Source organism: Simochromis diagramma, unplaced genomic scaffold (assembly GCF_900408965.1).
Source record: "Simochromis diagramma unplaced genomic scaffold, fSimDia1.1 OVJJ01000079.1, whole genome shotgun sequence".
Taxonomy (NCBI): Eukaryota; Metazoa; Chordata; class Actinopteri; order Cichliformes; family Cichlidae; genus Simochromis; species Simochromis diagramma.
This window is the reverse complement of record NW_024387075.1, coordinates 5370973-5391501: the sequence shown is the minus strand read 5'-3', so window position 1 is coordinate 5391501 and position 20529 is coordinate 5370973. Positions and strand designations below refer to the sequence as shown.

The 20529-nt window shown below is 43.3% G+C and overlaps 2 protein-coding genes across 2 annotated transcripts; one reads left to right on the top strand and one right to left on the bottom strand.

The window, feature by feature from the left end:
- Nucleotides 1-1251: 1251 nt before the first annotated feature.
- LOC120742374 (stomatin-like) lies at nucleotides 1252-4546 on the bottom strand. Its single transcript, XM_040045672.1, has one exon. It carries the CDS (start codon nucleotides 4428-4430, stop codon nucleotides 3576-3578), a length of 855 nt encoding a protein of 284 aa, XP_039901606.1. The 5' UTR covers nucleotides 4431-4546; the 3' UTR covers nucleotides 1252-3575.
- A 70-nt stretch (nucleotides 4547-4616) lies between these two features.
- Nucleotides 4617-13083, top strand: tmem208 (transmembrane protein 208). Its single transcript, XM_040045678.1, has 6 exons — nucleotides 4617-4781; nucleotides 7607-7702; nucleotides 11275-11334; nucleotides 11431-11567; nucleotides 12235-12319; nucleotides 12405-13083. Exons 1-6 carry the CDS (start codon nucleotides 4776-4778, stop codon nucleotides 12540-12542), a joined length of 522 nt encoding a protein of 173 aa, XP_039901612.1. The 5' UTR covers nucleotides 4617-4775; the 3' UTR covers nucleotides 12543-13083.
- The last annotated feature ends 7446 nt before the right edge of the window (nucleotides 13084-20529 follow it).

The window sequence follows — 20529 nt, the reverse complement described above, 5'->3', positions numbered from 1 at the left end:
ACCCTGACAGCACTGTGGCATTTTAAACCATGACATTAAATTCTAGAGGAAAAAAAATCATATTACCCTATAAAAGAAATTATATCCTTACCCCATAAAAAACAAATACAATACTCGAATAGCAAAACTATTCTAAACATCGTTTCTGCTTTAAATGTATTTATTCATTTATTTATTTATTTAGTGCGACTTCTAGAAATGGCCAGCAGATGGAACCCCGTGTCCATGGTTCGCAACTCACTTTCAACTACAGGAAGGAGGTTTGGCACTCTAAGAATCCAAATTAGTTGGAGAATTCAGGAACAGCTAGGCTGGTGGAAGAATAACTTCCAAAGAGAAAAATAAAACATTTTGGGGAAAGTTCATCCAACTAGTTGTGTTTTTTGTTTTGTTTTGTTTTGGGGCTGTTGGGTTTGTTTGTTTTTAGCTAATTTGACACTCACTTGCCACTTTATTGGTATAATATCTGTTCAACTGCTCATTAATGTACGGTAATATCTAATCACCAAAACATAGGGCAGCAACTCGGTAAAAACAACCTGCTGAAATTCAAACTGAGTATCAGTATGATGAAAAAAGATGATTTAAGTTAGTGAACCTGGCATGACTATTGGTGCTGGAGGGGCTGGTCAGAGTATTTCAGAAACTGCTGATCTAATGGGATTGACAAAGAATGGCCTGAAAAAGAGAAAATATCCAATGAGCAGCAGTTCTCCGGACAAAAATGCAGCCACTTGTTATAGCCAAGGTATGCAGAAGAGCATCTGTGGACACACAACATGTCGAACCTTGAAGCAGATGTGCTACAGCAGCAGAAGACCGCACAGAGTGCCACAGGAAACCAAGGCTGTAATTCATATGGACTCACTAACTGAACAACAGGAGAGTGGAAACGAGTCTGATCTCAGGAGTCTCTATTTCTGCTGCAATGGATGAACCAATCTGTGTGACACTATCACATCAACATGAACCAAAATCCCAGAGAAATCAGCACCTTGTTGAATCTGTGCCATGAAGAATTAAAGAGGCTCTGAAAGCAAGAGGGTCCAACCCAGTGCTGCTGAAATGTATCTAATAAAAGTGGCTGTTGAGAGAATGTGATGTTTTTTTTAAATAATAAAAAAAAACAATCAAAAATAGTTTTTGTCCCGACGATCATTTAAATTAAAGCTAATTTATACAGTTGTTCATAAGTTGTCCAGTTTAGTACCCTACTGTGTTTGAAGACAGCTGCCAAATGATGAGACTTGCTTTTCAGTCAGATCTTTATTTGTCACCTTTATCTGTCATATACATATCTCAAGACAAAATCACATACGTTTGTCAGCAAAGCAAACACCAACAATAATCCTGAATCCAACTTCAACACACATGTTTTGACTTAACATAAGCTCCACAGCATCTGATACTCCTCTTTCACTGTAACAGCAAAAAAAGAGATAAAAGTTACTGTAGTATAATGTCACAGCCTTTGTATCCTGCAGCGACAGGTAACTTAAACCTGTTTGTCCCACAAAACCGAGCCCTTCGTGAGGCAACAGCAAAACTATAATAAACTTCACAGGGCTCTATATATAAAACACTGCTTGATCACAGACAGACTAAACAATGCAAGCTACATTTAGAAACTCTGTTCTTGAAATGCTAAAAAGAGGGAAACACATGCAAACTGCAGATATACTACAGATTAATACAAAGGCTAGTATTTGGCTTTTGTTACACCCACATAGAGCGCAAGTGATAAAATATCATTAAAAAAAATAAAATAGGTAAAGTAACTTCTTTAGATAACTTTGTATAGAAGTGCATAGAGTGATACTGGACTGTAAAATGAATACATGTCAGTACATTAAGGCCTTTGGTTGTAAGATTTACAGCCTCTGCTTCACCTAAGCAGACAATGAAGCCACACAGGTTGACGGGATGAACAAAATAAAAGAAACAACTGACAGCCATGTACTGAGGTGTGGCTGCTCAGGCCCATCTTCTGACTGTGTCAGATGAATCTGTGGGTGTTTGAACCGCTTGTCCACCCGTTACATGCTGTGGATCATTAGAGAATTTAGAGTAAACACACAAGTTCAGCAGCCATCGACTTGTTTCAGCTTATAATGTAGTAGTATAGTGGCAACTAGAGAAAAGGTGTGTGTGTATGTTTCTGTATAATTACTTGGTAACTCTGACTGATCCTTGCTTTCTGACCAGCTTATTCTAACACGACTCCCTGCTTCTTCATGGTCAGTGGAGCAAAGTTCAACATCGGCAGGAATACATTACATTAACAATATTCACAGCATTCAAGGTTTGAAGCCCAAATTCAACATTTCACACAAACATGTCAGCTTTTTGTCCTTCATCCTCACAATCACATACAACGAGCGGGAGAGACTAAAGGTAAAGGTAACAACGATGATGTCAGGTCTAAGGTTAGTCTGAGTTTAACACTTAAAATTAGTCTAAAACACATTCAGTAAGGTTTTGGCAATAGTAACAGGCAGTACAGTCAGAATACTTATATAATGAAAACACTTTAAATAACTGCAGCACTGAGATGCTGGCAGCTGTACCAGTGCTGAGAAATATATAGACCAGGGTGTGTGTGTGTGTGCAGCTGTAGACCACATATCTATCAGGCACTTAAACTCACAATTTCTACATTTGTAACCAGAATGTAACAAGATAAGAGTTAAACTGCACTCTCGCTGATTTGGTTTAAGGCTCATAGACAATTTCCGAATTCAGTCAGCGGTCAGCTATTGGCAGGCACGCCGAGCCAGCCGCTGGAGATTTTGCTGGGCGTCTGGCACCTCCGGCTCTGGACTGACTGAGCGAGCATGCTGAATGGACAAGAGCTGATGGAGAGCTGAGGCTGGTCAGCTAAACAGCAAAGTGAAGTGAGCAAACTTGCTTTGCTAAAAGAAAATATAGTTATTATTTCCTGATCTATGTGTGAGTGCTGCTGCTGGTTAAACACAGCAGGCTGGGTTCAGCTGAAACAAGGAAATAAAAATGCCACCGTCTCAATGCAGTGTATTATAAACCACAGGGAGCAACTCACCAAGCATCATCTTAGCACTAGTGGTTTAATTCCACAGCCACAGAGCTATGTAAATGACAGACTGGAGTCATTTATGACTGCTTTTTTTATATAATGACTCTATTTGTGTTCATCCCAGTTTATTTATTTTTTAATCTATGACATATCTTGTAAAATGCCCTAATATAATTAATTATGGGTTTCAATCCCTGCTATGTAAAAAAGGGGTTTGGCTTAGGCTTTGCCTCAAGGCTTCTACAGCAGTAAATCGGGCTGCTGTAGGTGTGTTTGCCATGGTTCACTGCAAAACACCACAAGTGGAAATTCACAATAAAACCCACCCCAGCAGTGTTATATATAACAACTTTCTATCAGCTGTGCCACACTAATAATTACTCATTCGTGGCTTATTAATAGGAAACCTTGAAAATAAGCCCACTCGGTTACCTGATGGTTACAGAGGAATGCCTAACAGAGGGAGGGACTGTGTAATATGTCAGGTGATCCGTGCTGTGTTAGTGTGTGGATTTTAGCCTCCTCAGTGTTTGATGAGGCCCTGCATCATCTCCAGCGGCAGCGGGAAAATGATGGTGGAGTTCTTCTCGGCAGCGATGGTGTTGAGGGTCTGCAGGTAGCGCAGCTGCAGGGCGGACGGAGACTCTGCGATCACCAGGGAGGCCTCCTTGAGCGCCCGCGACGCGTTCATCTCCCCCTCGGCGGCGATCACCTTGGCTCTGGCCTCGCGACTCGCCTCTGCCTCAGCCGCCATGGCTCTCTGGAGCTGGAGGGGCAGCTTCACATCTTTGATCTCCACCCTCTCCACCTTGATTCCCCAGTCATCCGTGGCGTCATCCAGTGACGACTGCATGCTGTGCGCGATCTCCTCGCGGTCGGACAGGATCTCGGCCAGGTTCTTGGTGCCCAGCACGTTCCTCAGGGTGGTCTGGGCCAGCAGGCGCGTGGCTGCATCCGCGTTAGTGATGTTGGCCACAGCTAGGGTGGCATTCTGGACGCGATAGTAGACCACGCCATCAACGCTCACTGTCACCGAGTCTTTGGTCAGAACCTCTTGAGGTGGGATGTCGAAGGTGATGGTGCGCATGTCCACGTTAATGAAGCTGTCGGTGCACGGCACGATGAAGAACAAACCCGGTCCTTTGGCTCCACCACGCAAAATGCGCCCCAGGCGAAAGATAATGGCCCTCTCGTACTCCTTCACGATCTTGATGCACATCCAGATAGATAATGGCAGGGTGAGCAGCACGAGGAGGAGGGAGAGGCCGACCAGCAGCCATCCGCAAAACCCGATGTCCGAGTCAGTATTCTCCAAAGTTACCTGACGCTCGCGTCTCCTGGCTTCTTTCAGGGCGGTGTCCTCGTTGTCGCCAGCCATTGTCTGGGCCCAAAATCTGAACTAACTGTTAAGCTGAGGTAAAGATGGCAGTAGTTTACTGGAGCAGCTGCTGCGCACTCCTGAAAAAACACAAACAGAAAAAAACTACACAAAGATTACGCAAAGACGCAGGAGACGGAAATGGAGCTGATGATGCCATAATCGTGCGCCGGATGTGTTACTATTCCCCGCACAAGCCGTGAGTGCTGATGTGTTTCAAGAGTCTGGACGGCAGGCAGACGGGTTTAATGCAGTAACGAGCAGAGCGGCAGCGGCGGCTCGGAGGTCGATGTCCAAGAAGACGGCAGCGGAGGAGAGCAGCAGCAGCACCGGTCCGGAGAGCGAATGGCGGTGAGGCACACACACATGCGGCAGAGCTGAGTAGTTCACTTCCACATTTCCTCAATGCTGTACCGCAGCTGATGCACCGACTCAGCTGCAGAGAGCATCAGAAGCCTGCGGTTTGTTCTGCGATGGCGTGAAAACAAAATCAACACAAGAATCTGATTTCTGTCACTTTCTCACGTTTGATCTCTCCCACCCGGCTCCGTTCACGCGTGCTGCTATGCAGTAGAGGTGGAAGGGATCGATCCACGTATCGGGAGTGTCGATACCGACGCTGGTATTGGACACTAGCGCGGATACTTTGTTTCTATCCGATTCAGTTCAGCTGTGTTAAATTATTATCATAATTATGGGGGGAAATTGAAGAGAAATACCTCAAACATACACTATGAAAAAATGTCTGAACCTTTTCGTTTTGAGTCCCATGTCTGTTTTATTTTATTTACACCTTATGGCCACATTGATACCACAGAAGCTGCCCTGTCCCTAAAGCCCAAAGTGCTTTAAAGACAGGCACATTTACACTCCAGGTCCCCAAAATACATGAAAAGCTGAAAGGTGTGTTTTGTTGTGTTAACTCATTTTACTAAGTAAAAATCACAGTGATTTGGTGGTCATTAAAATGTGTTCAGAATATGCAAATTGATGATGATTCATGTCATAAATCATGACACACCGCTCTCCCCTACATAAGCTGCCTGTACAGGTTAAAAGAATTGGTATCGGCAGTATGGGAGAAGCGTTTCTTACAGACAGGCACCAGCCAGCCAAAAGGTTTGAACGCAGGACCTTCTTGCTGACGCACTGCCCTGCATCAGACAGATACTGAAGGTAGATGAGTTTAAATACCTGGAGTCAGTCATACAAGGCAACAGAGAGAGGTGAAGAAGAGAGTAGAGCAGGTGGAGATGAGTGTCAGGGATGATCTGTGGCTGAAGAATAGCAGGAGGTAGAGGTGTCTGAGATGGAGATGCTAAGAGTTTCATTGGGAGTGACCAGGATGGGCAAGATTAGAAATGAGTACATCAGAGTTACAGCACAGGTCGAGCAGTTCGGAGACAAAGTTAGAGAAGCAAGGCTGAGATGGTTCGGACATGTATAGAGGATATATTTAATAAAGGATGCGGAATATGGAGCCTGTATTTTTGCAGAGGGAACAATAAACAGAGCAAAGGCAAACTTTTAATGTAATCACATAAAAATGTGCATTAAAATCATATTTTACATTGAAGACAAAATTGATCTTGACAAAGACGTTTACATTTATCTGCTAAAACCTTCACACTTCATTCATTACTGATACTGTACCCCTACACTGATATTTAGTTATTGTGCATCATGTCAGATATCATCAGTTGAAAACATAATGAAAAGGTTTCATGTGAGTGGAAGCTTTAATCTGTGTTCCTTCTGTAGGACGCACTTTTTAAACCTAATTTTGTTTTTTTATATCACAGTAACGTCGTATTTAATGGACCGAGGAAGTGAATTAACGTTCTGAGTGTATGCTCATGCATTTGTAAATCGTACAACCAGTAGCGGTCTTAGATATGGGCGACATGGGCAGTTGCCCAGGGCGGCATCGTGATAGGGTCAGCATCATGGCATCCGCAAAAAAACAAGTTGCTCATACCCATGCTGCCCCAACATCATAACAGCGCATTTTGGGGATTGCAAAGACACTGAACAGTTTTCTATTGCCCCTTTGCGAGGAGTAAAGGCGCCCTTTTTGAATAATTAAACGGCGTTTTTTTTTTTTATGCCATTTCTTAACCAGAGGTGTTAGAAAACTCACAATATTTGGCTGGAATGGCTCCTCTGGCTGGTTGGAAAAGCATGAAAAATGTGCTTTAAAGTGTTTACATTAATTTTGGGGAAAATGAAGTGTAGTCCAAAATTTGGACTGTTCATATAACGATATATATCGGATGACGATATAAAAACGTCTATCGTTTCATTTTTACGCTATCGTTTGTTTCGTGGTGTCGCAAAATAAACTGTTTACGGCAATATCTTTTCATTATTTTGATGGTCACTGTAGTGGCTATATTAATAAAGTTTTCTCTTTCTCTTATATTTTATATAACAACACTACAGACGGACAAGCGCCTGTTTTTATGCATTGTTGTTAGCAACAACGAAGGTAAAACCATCGCATGTCCGCTTGTTTATTTTCCACATAAACCTTTCACAATAAAGCTCAAGATCCTGTTGAGACCTTTCAAAATAAACGGAATCACGTGAAAAAGTATGCAGAGTATTGACGGATGAGAAGCAAAAAAGAGTCGTCAGGTGCTAAAAAATAAACCTTAGACTCAAACGTTAGAACAGGCTTTTCCCTGCAGCACGCCGTGTAATAAATACTCACAAAGAAAACGGCGAACGTTACAACCTGTCTAAAAGTGTCTAAAAATGTATAGTTTCATGCATCGGTTAAAACACTCGACTCCAGGTACGCGACGCCCATATGCTTTATGTCCACATGTAAGTGGGGCCAGTGGAACAACCACTGTGTTACTGTCTTGTGGTGCTTTATCATCACTGGAGAGAAGCTCGAGTCCAGAGGTGACATCTTCGCTAAGATTACCTGCTCATTTTAAGATATTGTTCCCTACCTAGTTGTAGATCTAATAACTCTGAAGACGTACACACATTGGTGCTTTAGATGAGTTGAGTTCTTCTATTTCAGATATTTATGGTAGAAGCTGATAGATCCAGCCAAACACCATACAGTAAGAAAGAAGTATCTGAAAGCATTTGCGCCTGCCTTAATTAAAATGCTTGGATATGTATGGTAACGCTGTCATTGCCCTCTGTGTTTTGCCCATCAGCCCAAAGGTAAAGTTGGCACGAAGGGAAAGAAGCAGATCTACGAGGAGAATGAAGCCACTCTGAAGTTCTACACGAGAGTCATCCTCGGAGCGAATGTAAGAATCAGAATCAGAATCAGAAAGGGTTTTATTGCCAAATGTTGAGCGGGTTTACAACATTAGGAAATTGCTGCGGTGCTTCAGTGCAAACATACTGTTATAAATACTGTTATAAATTAAGCTTAAATAGACATGAAAATAAAAATGAGAATAAGAATTAAAAGTGCTAAGTAGATAGATATATACATGATATATACATGAGTGCAGGTGGTGATCAGTGCCAAACATGGAATGATGCAGTGAACACAGCGTAGGGTCATGTGTTAGTGGTGGGAACAGTCATACGGTTATTGTTCATGTGTCCAACAGCAGAGGGGAAGAAACTGTTCTTATGGCGAGAGGTTCTGGTGCGAATGGACCGGAGCCTCCTGCCTGAGGGGAGCAGGTCAAACAGACTGTATCCAGGGTGAGAAGGGTCAGCTGAGATCCGAGCTGCACGCCCCAGTGTCCTGGAGGTGTACAGGTCCTGCAGAGATGGGAGTCTGCAGCCAACCACCTTCTCAGCAGAGCGCACAACACGCTGCAGTCTCTGTTTGTCCCTGATAGTGGCTCCAACGTACCACACGGTGATGGAGGAGGTGAGGATGGACTCGATGATAGCAGTGTAGAATCGCATCATCGTCCGTGTTGGCAGGTTGAATTTCTTCAGCTGCCTCAGGAAGTACATCCTCTGCTGGGCTTTCTTGATGACGGAGGTGATGGTGGGCTCCCACTTCAGGTCCTGGGTGATGGTGGTACCCAGGAAGTGGAATGAGTCCACAGAGGTGATGGGGGTGTCAGTCAGGATGATGGGGGGGGAGTGGAGTTGTGTGCTTCCTGAAGTCCACAATAATCTCCACTGTCTTCTGGGCATTCAGCACCAGGTTGTTGTGGCTGCACCAGGACACCAGACGTTCAACCTCCCTCCTGTAGGCAGACTCATCCCCGTCCGAGATGAGTCCAATAACGGTGGTGTCATCTGCAAACTTGATTAGCTTGACAGACTGGTGGGTGGAGGTGCAGCAGTTGGTGTACAGGGAGAAGAGCAGAGGAGAAAGAACACAGCCCTGAGGGGAGCCGGTGCTGATGGTCCGGGAGTCCGAGACATTCTTTCCCAGCCTCACATGCTGCTTCCTGTCCGTCAGGAAGTCAGTGATCCACCGGCAGATGGGATCAGGCACATTCATCTGGGAAAGCTTGTCTCGGAGATGGTCTGGAAGGATGGTATTGAAGGCAGAGCTGAAGTCCACAAACAGGATCCTGGCGTAGGTTCCTGGGGAGTCCAGATGCTGCAGGATGAAGTGTAGGGCCATGTTGATGGCGTCATCTACAGACCTGTTGGCTCTGTATGCAAACTGCAGGGGGTCCAGGAGGGGGGCCGTGAGGGTCTTGAGATAGGAGAGAACCAGGCGCTCAAAAGACCACAGATGTCAGAGCCACGGGTCTGTAGTCATTTAGTCCAGTGATCCTAGGTTTCTTGGGGACAGGGATTATGGTAGAGGACTTGAAGCAGGCAGGCACATGACATGCCTGCAGTGAGGAGTTGAAAATGCCAGAAAACACTGGGGCCAGCTCGTTTGCACAGTGTCTGAGGGTGGCAGGAGACACACCGTCTGGGCCGGGAGCTTTTCGAGCATTCAGACTCTTAAACTGCTTCCTCACACCTTCTTCATGAATATGAAGAGTTGTGGTGGGAGGAGGTGGTGTGAAATCCTCTTTTGTGTGGGGTGAGGAGGGGGGTGTTGTAGGTGAAGTGTTTGAAGGTGGTGATGGCTCTATGGAGGGGGGAGAGGTGGGGGAATGAGTGTCCAAAGTGTCTCTATTGTTGGGGCCGTTGGAGGTGTGAAGGCTGCCTGATGGCTCGTCAAAACGACAGTAGAAGTCGTTGAGGGTGTTGGCCAAGAGCAAGTCATCAGTGGAGTGGGGGGTTTTAGGCTTGTAGTTTGTGATATTCCTAAAACCTTTCCACACAGAGGCCGAGTCATTCTCTGAGATCTGCTGCTGCATCTTCTCAGAGTGCTGATGTTTAGCAATGTCCACTTCTTTAGTGAACCTGTACTTGGCCTCTCTGTAGCAGTCCCTGTCTCCGCTTCTGAACGCCTTTCTCTTTTCCAGCCACAGCTTTTTGAGTTTAGGAGTAAACCAGGGTTTGTCATTGTTATAACTCACCCTGGTGCGTGATGGCACAATGCTGTCCTCACAGAAGTGGATATAGGAGGTGACAGTGTCCGTAAACTCGTCCAAGCTGTTAGAAGCAGCCTTCATGTGTCCCAGTCTGTAGACTCCAAACACGTGCGAAGCTCCTCCACAGCCTCGTTGCTCCACAGTTTTTTGGTCCTCACGACAGGTTTGGAGAGCTTCAGCCTCTGTCTGTACGCGGGGATTAGGTGGATCATGACGTGGTCAGAAAGTCCGAGTGAAGCGCGGGGCACCGCACGATAGGCCCCGCTGATCGTGCTGTAACAGTGGTCTAATGTCCTCTCCTCTCTGGTCGGGCATTTAATATACTGCTTGTATTTGGGAAGCTCATGGCTCAGATTAGCTTTGTTAAAGTCCCCAAGAGCAATGATGAGAGAGTCCGGGAATGTCCGCTCCATGTGCAGTATCTGCTCCGCGAGTGCGCACTGAGCTGCCTGCGCATCTGCGTCTGGCGGGATGTAAACAGCGGCCAGGATGAATGAAGCAAACTCCAGCGGAGAATAAAACGGTTTGCAGTGAATAAAAAGGTATTCCAGAGAGGAAGAGCAGTGCTGAGCAATCACTGTTACATCTGTGCACCAGCCACTATTAATGTAGAAGCAGACACCTCCACCTTTGGTCTTACCAGAGAGAGAGGCCTGCCGGTCCGCGCGCAGCAGATGAAAGCCCTCCAGCTTGAGCGCGCTGTCCGGGATGTCCTCACAGAGCCACGACTCCGTAAAACATAAGACACAGGAGGAGGAAAAGTCTCTGTTCATGCTTCTCATCAGGGCCAGCTCGTCTATTTTATTCCTGAGTGAGCGTACATTGGAAAGGAAGATCCCAGGAAGAGCAGTTCGCAGTCCACGTCTCCTCAGACGCACGAGTGCGCCGGCTCGCTTACCTCTCTTTCGGCGTCTCACTTTCCTGATCAGAGTCTGCAGTAAATCTGCCGCAGATGCGACAAATATTGGAAGTAAATCCACAGGTGTTGTAGTCCTGTAGTTAAGAAGCTCTTCTCTGGTGTAAGAATATCCAGAGGAGTGCCCAGACACAGAAGTTATGCACAAAAACAAAACAGAAGTAATGCACTGAAGCACCAGGGCATCCATACGCGGCGCCATCTTGGATTTAAAAGAGGCCCTGTGTTTTTTTTGGATGTTTTTAGTCATGTTTTCAGGCCTTTACAGGGTCTCCAGGGTGAGAAATTGATTCGTAGGGGATCAAAGCGTGTTCACACTTCATTTTCTGAGGCTTTGACTATTTGGGACACTCAGCTCTAATATCAGTTTAAGTCCTGACTGCAGGATTTGGGTGTTTATATATTGATTTAGGTGCATTTTTTATTTAAAAAAATGTAATTCATAATTTGCTTGAAATAGTGATCGCAGGTCTCTTGTGCTCCTCTGCAGGCGATATACGCCGCTGTAAATTTCTTGGTTTTCTACAGTTCGTCCACATTTTGGACATGGGTGAGTTTATTTAAAGACCATAATTTAAACTGTGAATGTCCGCAAATAGGATTGAATGTTTCTGGCTTTAAAACTCTTCTACGACTCCTCTGGCAGTTGCTGCTCGTGTTCGCGTTGGCGGTGTACGTCGGGAGTTACCGCTCCATGGCAGCCATGGCCAAGCCGGCGTTTGCTGACGACGGAAGTCTCCTGGACGGAGGGATAGACCTAAACATGGAGCAGGGAATGGCAGAGTAAGTAGTCTCTCGTCGCCCCTCTAGTGCACCTGTTGATAATTTCATAAAGACCAAAGCAGCTGAAACCGATTAACATCCTGACCAGATCAATATCCCACAACTTTAACTGACTTGATGCTATAGTCTGATTAAAAAGTGCTCCTTCATCTTTTTGAGCGCTTTATAAAAGTAGTTCAATTTCAAGCAAAGGCTTCACCAGATTTAGATTTGGCTGCTGTCCCGTACAACGCCGTCTTCTCCAGACATCAATAGAGAATCTCTAGTGGTGATGGACCTCTAAATTGTCCATCACAAATCATCAACCTCTGTGTCTGCCCGACCTGACTTTTTTGTGAGGAGGAACCTCATTGCGGATGAAAACATAGGAAGATTCCAGTGTGCAGGCCTGAAGGTGGCGCCTGAGGTCAGGAGTGTTGCCAGTAACACGCTTGTACTTTAAAAAAACCCAAAAGACATTCATGTGGTTGTACTCCATGTCGAGACTCCAAGATGAGACTGTGAATGTGGCTTTACTGTAACGCCTCGAGGAGCCCGAGGTGAAACATTTGCTGGAAACCACCTGAACCGTGGCACGTGTGCAAAGGTCCAGGCGGCCTGATGAGAGCTCTGTGTCCTTCGCTGTGGTCACATGTTCTTTTTCAGTGATGATTAATTCTGGTTTTAGACACCTGAAGGACGTGATCCTGCTCACAGCCATAGTGCAAGTGCTCAGCACCATCTCCTCTTACTTCTGGTATCTCTGGCTGCTGGTAAGAGCTTTTGTAGTCCCGACTTCTTTTCATTTTGTTTTCCACACACGTCATAATTTAAGTTTGTCCTGTGTGTGTGTGCCAGGCCCCGGCCCGTGCCCTCTACTTGCTGTGGGTAAACTTCCTGGGCCCCTGGTTTATGGCAGAAAGCCCGTCGGCGCCGGAGGAGGTGAACGAGAAGAAGCAGAGAAGACAAGAGCGCAGGCAGATGAGACGATTCTGATGCTGCAGAGCAGGCGAAGCAGTATTTTTATACGCAGAATCTAATCTAGAAGATGGCGAGGAATTCATAAGTTATTCAGGAAGAAATTTAGTTATTAAATTAAACTCAATCCAGATCTGATCTTGTGGAATCTCGTTTTCCGTGTTTGCTTTCTTTCTGCTCTCTCCTGTGATTGAGTTTTCTCCCGAAGTTATGAAACAAATTATTCCTTATTTAGATAATATTACAGCCCAAATGTAATTTGTGCCCAGGCAGAGATTAGGGGTTTTGCTGTTGCACAATGCTGCTGCGCTGTCCCATGCAGGTTTGAATTACAGTGAGTCAGATTTCAGTTCAGTTTTCAGTTCAGTCCAAATTTCTTTGAATCTGTCAGTGCCGCTTTTATTGTGGTGCACGGTTTGTTTTATTTTTCAAAAACTGTGAGCATTCATCGGAGAATCAAGAGACGTTTATGAGTTATTGCTGTCGTCAAATCAACTGAATGCCAGTGAGTTTTAATAAGAAAATTGAAACAATTTTGCAATAAACAAAAGAAATCTTCCTTCAGTGTCTCGAGTTTAAAATTTTATTTATTTGCAGACGTAATGTTTGGCTTAAACGCGACTAAAGGATTGAGAGATGATTATCAGTTTCCTTACGAGACTAAAATTTGGTTTTGGTGAAAATAAACCTGACAGGTGTTTCATGGGTTTAAAATGTAACTCTCAGAGAAATGTCAGATTTTAAAATCAATCCAAGAAGAAGAAAAATGTCATGTTTGGCAAAAGCTGAAGCCAAACGATCCACATAGGACACTGTAATTTGCAATCAAATATCCATGGCCTAGTTTAGACAAAGAAAAACATGAGTAATTGTAATGGTCGGTTATAATAAGGATTATTAAATTCACGAATTCATTTTGTGAAATGGCAGAGGAGGAAAATAGTTTACAGAAACTCTTATATAAAACAACTAACAGTCCTATTATCCACATGACATCCATTTATTTCAAAGCTAAACTAACTATGATACAGTTTTTAAGCTTGTTCTCAACTCACATCCACTCACCAGCGAATTCATTAGGTTAATTGGGTTCAACTGCTTGTAAATGAATATATCTCATCAGCCAATCACATGGCAACAGCTCAACACGTGGTCAAGAGGACCTCCTGAAGTTCAAATCAAACATCAGAACGGGCAACAGGGATGATTTTATCTACTAGACTTTTCCCACACAACCATCTGTGGAGTTTATAGGGAATCTTTGGAAAAAGAGAAAGTATCCAGTAAGCAGCAGTTCTCTGGGTGAAAATGCCTTGATGTTGGAGGTCAGAGGAGAACGACCAGACGGCTTTGAGCTGAGCTGAACTCAGATAGCCACTCATTAAAACCAAGGTATGCAGAAGAGCACCTCCGAACAGTGAACACTGAACCTGGATGCACACAGGCTACAGCAGCAGAAGATCACACTGTCCTAAGAACAGGTAACTGAGGTTACAGTTTCCACACTGTCACCAAAGCTGGACGACAGAGGACTGAAAAAATGTAACCCGAGTCGGCAGCAATTGAGAAATGAGATGCTGTTGGTTTAAAAGCCTGCTCGGCACCATCTAACCGTTGCTAGTAAAGTGAATTTAGTGATTATGTTGAAACTCCAAAGAGCGCAAGTAGGCTGGCAAAGCCCTGATCTGCTTCCAGTGTAATTACAGATTGGCATTGTTGTTCTGTTCATGCTTACCCAACGCAACAAGTTACGACCTGCAGTCGTCGGGTTTGACGAGGAACTGCTGTGATGGTGTGAATCCTTTTATAAGGAAACAGAAGAGAAAAGCATCTACAAACAAAACAAACCCCCCAAAAATGAATTTAACCAGCTTTATTTTTTTTTTATATAACTTCATGCTTTTCCTAAAAAGTCAGTGTCCCCACAGGCTTTTTTAAAATAACTGCTTTTACTTTGCCTGTGTCCTGTCCTCCTTCATCCCAGCCCTGTGGTCCTGTACTGTCTCTATTATAGGGTTATAAACAAAAGTAACCAAAATTAGAGCAGCACAGCATCCAGTTGTCAAGGCCAATCCCAGATGTGGGCTTTGAGAGGGAGCATGTTGCAGTGTAATTTAGTGCCGGGGCCACTCACACGCACATAACCCCACCCCCCCAAAGGGGCTTGCATGTGTACTTTTGTGTTTTCTGACTGTTGTGCTTTCTATAATAAGATGTACCGAAATTTGATGTTCGTTTTAACCGTGCAGCGAGTTCAGCGAGAAACCTGAGACCGACAGGAAAACGTCTTTTATGCAGGCTCAAACTTTCCCCTTTTCTCTATAACATGAAGTCGTCTCGCTTTTTACTGTAAAGTACAACAGTATGGGAAAAAAAGCACAGTGCTGCATGTGAACATCCCTATCGCAGCTGCTGATTTAAGATGGAAGGGGGGGGGAAAGAGTGGGAGAGCGAGGATGTTGTTTACCGTGGCAGTAAAACAGGGTTTATCCTGACAAGATGAAATAAGGGAGTTAAAGCTGCATTCCATAGGCTTCTTGTGTAACTTTGTATGGTATAACCTTTAAAAGGCTTAAACCCATCATAAACTCGGAGAGGAAAGGAAAAAACCACGAGCTCAACAATCATGAGATTAACAGAAAGATGAGCAGACACAAATGGAGCTTCTTGACTCCTCGCCTTGAGCAGAAGGTGGCCATCACATTGTGGCTCCCTTTGGGCTCACGCCACTAGACGAAACAGGAAATTGGGAGCATTTGGGCAGCAGTCGAGCCTTTGACCCTTGAACTGCGGCTCTTCTCGTCTTTGAAGTCAAGCGAGAGAATCACTTACAAAGCAATTACACGCGATGTTGAGTGTGTTTCCTTGAGCATTCAGCCTCTGCTGTGTAAACAGAATCAGACCTCTCAGTGTGTTTGGCAGAGCCGTGGGTGTAGTCCAGTCCTGTTTTGACTAAACCGAGCCACACACTGCGGACGGCTCGAGGTTTATGGCGCTAATTTTTCACTTAGATCACGATCGCTGCGATTTCTTTTCCTAATAAGAATCATCTTCGAGCATAAAGATGTCACCGGCGAGGCAGCGTTAACGTCTCCCGCCGTGGCCTTAAAAGGCCGTCGAGAATTCCTGCTGCATTTGACTCTGCGTGGGTGTGTCGGTTTGTTTGTGTGCTTGTAATGCTCATGTTGCGGGGACATACATCTGTCTCAGACACTGTTACACACACAAAAACACGTATCATGGTAGTGACTTCGTTTTGGTTTATGCCAAAAAGTTTTATTTACAGCTAAGAAAAGGTGTCCTTGTCTTCTAAAGAGAAACATAACTCTGTTCTTGAGCATTAGAGTCCCATCAGAGATGACCCCCCCCCCCCCCCCCCCGGTTTCCCTGCCAGCTTGTTTGAAACAGATTCAACAAGTTGCTGGAAACATTTCATGTAAACGTGATGGCATCTGTTGGATTGAGATCAGGTGACTTGGAGGTCAATTGAGTCCAGCTGACTTACTGTGATGTTCATGAAGCCAGTTTGAGATGATCTGAGCTTTGTGACATGGAGCGTTATCCAGCAGAAGATGGGTCTCAAAAAGGATGGACGTGGTCAACAACACTGCTCAGATAGACTGTGGTATTTAAACGGTGCTCATTTGGTACCAGGGGGCCCAGAGTGTGCTAAGAACATATCCCCCACACCATTACAACACATGTATCCTGAACTGTGGATACAAGGCAGGATGGATCTATGCTTTTATGTTGCTTTCACTAAATTCTGACTGTGAACTGTAGCCTCAGTTTCCTGTTCTTGGCTAATGGGAGTTGCAGCAGGTGTGGTCTTCTGCTGCTGTAGCCCATCTGCTTCGAGGTTCGACATGTTGGGCATCAGAGATGGTCTTCTGCGTACATTAGTTGTAACAAGTGGTTATTTAAGTTACTGTTAACTTCCAATCATCTCGAAGTACTCATGCTTGTTTCCCTCTCACCTCTGACATCAGCATGGTATTTTTGTCAGTGGATGTTTTCTCATATTTCAAAGTGCACATTTCAAAATAAGGCCACAAAATGTGACGTTGGACTAACCCACAGACGTACCGAATACATTTCTTTTTATAAGTCCTGGAAATTCCCGATTTTGTTTTCCTTTTGTTTTATTTTTTACTAGATATGAAGAAACCTCTTTATCAAGCCTTCTATTGCTCTGAAACACGGCGTGGCTGAAATTTGAACCTCATCTAATAGCTCGGGGCTACACCTGCTGCTACCATCAACCAACCAAATTATTGGCAGTTAAGCTGTACTGTGGGCATAGCAGGTGCCAGACTCTGACAAGGAATTCATTGAGTGCAATAAAACAGTAGCCTGCTTTGCAATATTTTTGTTTAATGGTCTGATACTTGGACGCAGGTCAAAAACAATAAAAAAATTAATAAATTAAATGTGTCACGCTTTTTAATAACATCAGTTTATAGTTTAATTTAATTATCACACATTGCACACAATGAATGCTTTAGAGCATTCAGGTTGTATTTTGCACTCGCTGGCCTTAGCAACCCCATGAAACTTCGTTTGTACGTACATGTATCGGAGGATATGAGAGGATAGGCCTACAAATCAGCATAATAGCAGAAACGTCAAGATTGTGATGAATGTTCTCCTCTGGAGCTAAATTGATCATAAATAATTCACCGTACAATAAACTACACGCAGAGTTTGTCGAAACTTGCACACGCTGTTAAAAAAAATGCTCGCCAAATTATGTTTTGTGACACCGTGTATTACCTGGATGCGTGTTGCAGCAAATGTCCTCGTGGCTTGACAAGCTGATAATAAAACAGCACAAATATAAAAAGCAATTTAAACAGTTTGAAAAAAAATGTTCTGTAATATGTAAAAATCTATTAATGTAACCATAAAAAAAACTCTGAAATTCGAAGCACCAACTTGGTCTGTTTGTGAGTTTCATTACATTGTTCAGCTTTTTTGGAAAAAATATGCTAATTCACAGTTTGCTTTACTGTGAACACCTTCGTTTATAAAGATTTACAACCTAGCAGTAACCTCCCAGGCTACAAAATGATGCCAAAGGAAAAGTGCCAAAGATTTTAATTTCTTGAGGTCCTCTCCAAAAGGGAGACTCCTGTATTAAAATGCCCAAGCGCCTTGTCTATGTCTATATAAGCAGACAACAGAAAAGTGATAAAAGAGGCAGATGGAGATTAATGCTAGATGCATTAAAGGTCCCCAGACAGATCATCTAATCATCTGTGGCTAAAAACAAACAAAACAAAATTAGCAGCAACTATAGACTGTATACAGAAGACGGGCATAACTACTGTGAGCTCGTGTCAGGTCTCCACAGAGACTGTCCACAATTTCACTTTTATAAAAATTCTACAGTGTTTCTTCTTCTTCTTCTTCTTAGAATTCAAATATTAAGCCCTATAGTTTGCATTATTAGTAGCATGGCCAGTGGGTGCCATGACGTGTAGCTGTAGCTACTAGCTTACCGCTAGGCTTCATCTCAGGAAGTATGAGTTTTACCTATTGCTAATGCAGTGCATTTTTAAGAATTTTAATACAATATTATGAAGAATTATATGGCATGCTATTATTATTAGTGCTGTCAGCATCAATCTCGTTAAAATGATCTTAACGCCATAAACCACATTAGCGCGTCGACGCGTTAGCGCCGTGCAGCCCCACGCACAGGGCAATCTGCGTTAACTCGCTAACGAAGATTTTCTGCGTTAATGCGGTTATGGCGTTAACGTCATTTTAACGAGATTAACGCTGACAGCACTATTTTATACTAGCAGCTTAGAAGTATGCTCTGGTTTTGGTGACCTCATTTGCTCAAATGAGCAGTATTTTTAGCACGTGTCTGTGTTTGTGCCATTAAATCTGTGGATCCACAATTTTAACACTAGAACTGCCAGGAGGGGTCATATTGACCCTGTCCTGCAACAACATCAGTAATGGCAAATATGTGATATGAGAAGTTACATTGCTAATTTTCATCTAATTCGTATAATTTTCAGTAAGATTTCTCACAGCAAGAATTTAAGAATTATTTGGGGGGATTTTATTAGCTTTATAAATTATGTAGATCATTTTATTACAGATAGTAAAGTTGATAAATGAATAAACAAAGGCTATAACAAATAACACAGTAGCTAACACATCTAAATAATTTACTTGTTTAATTATAATTATTACATAAAAATAACTTTATGGAAAGTGAAAATAAAGTTGAGCTAAAATAAAGCTGCATAAAAACTATATTTTAAAATTGACTTCACTGGCGACAAAAACCTAGGAAACATATTTTAAATACATTAATTACTGTAATTACAATTACAATTCATCACTGTAAGTCAAAGTTTCTCATCTCGTCCATATCTTCCTGAGATCACCGGACCTGCAGCCACAGCTTCAGGTTCACACTGCTCCGCCTCAGTGTGCAGCATCACCTCCTCAGCTCTGCCCAGGCCTGAAACCTGACCAGTTTGGTTGTTCTGCTTTGGATTTCAGTCTTTATTTACTCAGATGAAATCTCCACACTGTGGATTGCCTGCTAAGTTCAGCTACGGTTCCTCTGCTGCTCAGAACAGTCAGACAGTTCTCCATGCATTCAGTGACACCCTCCCGTCTCTGCCCCTGTGCTCGCAACATCAAATCTCTGACTCGATCTCTGATTTGTTTTTCCTTTTTATCGTGCACAAACACCACAATTCACTATTTAATTAATAAGCTAATTTTAGGAAAAATCATTGAAATATGAGATAATGTTGTGTCATTTTAACAGAGGTAAATGATTTTTTAAATGCTAAGGGATCAGGGACAGCCATGATGTTAACGTTGAGACAACCTAGAGCGTGACATTTCATACCCATCTTCAATTTACAGTCTATGTTTATTATTATTCATTAAATTGTTTGATTTGTTTGATTTGCTGCCAGCCTGGTGGACTTTTTCTAAGGCACCAGCCAAAAGCCATGATGATTAGAATCTGGATGTTAATATCTGTTGCATCTACTCTCCATCGCTCCCTGCCTCTTTTATCTTTCTGTTGCTTCTCTCTATAGTTTCTCTGATAAATTTATAAAAAGGCACCCTGCAGCCTTTGATCCAGTGATGTGACCTTGTAAATAGATGTTTTCAAGTACTTGAACAACATGACCTCAGCGAGGATCACTTGCTGATTTTAAGTCGCGATAACAACACAGCAGTTCTCTGAGCCCCATTTATTATTTTGTTTGGTTGTTTCTCAGAAATAAATAAATACACAACCCTCTGTGAGTGATCATGGATTAGCTGTGGCAGTGGCGCCACTGTCTGAATGCCTCGCACTGAACCAGGATCAGTAAGAGACAGTCTCCACCACACTGGGTTCCCTTCCTTTTCCTTTGTTTTCATTCAGTTTCCTTCCACGTTTTCTTAGATACTATTCTCCCCAATGCAAGTCTAAACAAATGACAATACTGTGAAAGTAAACAAATGTACAAATATGATATTCTTCAACCTTTGGCCTCACTAAACCGCAGGACCAGATTCAGGCTCATCATTTTGGTACTTACATCATAGGTTAAGGAGAATGTCATGCTCGGTTTTGTTTGTGATGGTTTTAATTTTGCATATGTTTACACAACTAAAGAGAGGTTGCTGATTCAGAAGAAGCAAGATGGCAGGGAAAGGTCTGTGTCAGCGCAAACCCTGTTTGGGAAAACATACGCGCTTTCATGCATTCTTAAGGTTACAATGTAATGTTTGGCTTTTTCTGCATGGATTAGAAATCAAAGTAAAGATACGCATCAAGGAAAGAAACAAAGAAGAGCATGATATGCAACACGGGTTCTGAGGAAATACATACTTAACTGGATGATGAGGAAGGATATTGTGCACTTTAAGTGTAATAGGATATTAAATCAAGTGTAATTTATGCTGAACAGTTTCCATTGAGATTGATCCAGAGATAAAATTTAAAAAATCCCGATGGTCTTAGCGTGTCATT

What these genes read in the sequence shown, in the direction of transcription:
- LOC120742374 (XM_040045672.1), bottom strand. Translation starts at nt 4,430, where the DNA reads ATGGCTGGCGACAACGAGGACACCGCCCTGAAAGAAGCCAGGAGACGC.
- tmem208 (XM_040045678.1), top strand. An exon ending in GAGTCATCCTCGGAGCGAAT is followed by an intron (nt 7,703 to 11,274) that starts GTAAGAATCAGA and finishes GCTCCTCTGCAG; the next exon opens with GCGATATACGCCGCTGTAAA. An exon ending in CGTCCACATTTTGGACATGG is followed by an intron (nt 11,335 to 11,430) that starts GTGAGTTTATTT and finishes CTCCTCTGGCAG; the next exon opens with TTGCTGCTCGTGTTCGCGTT.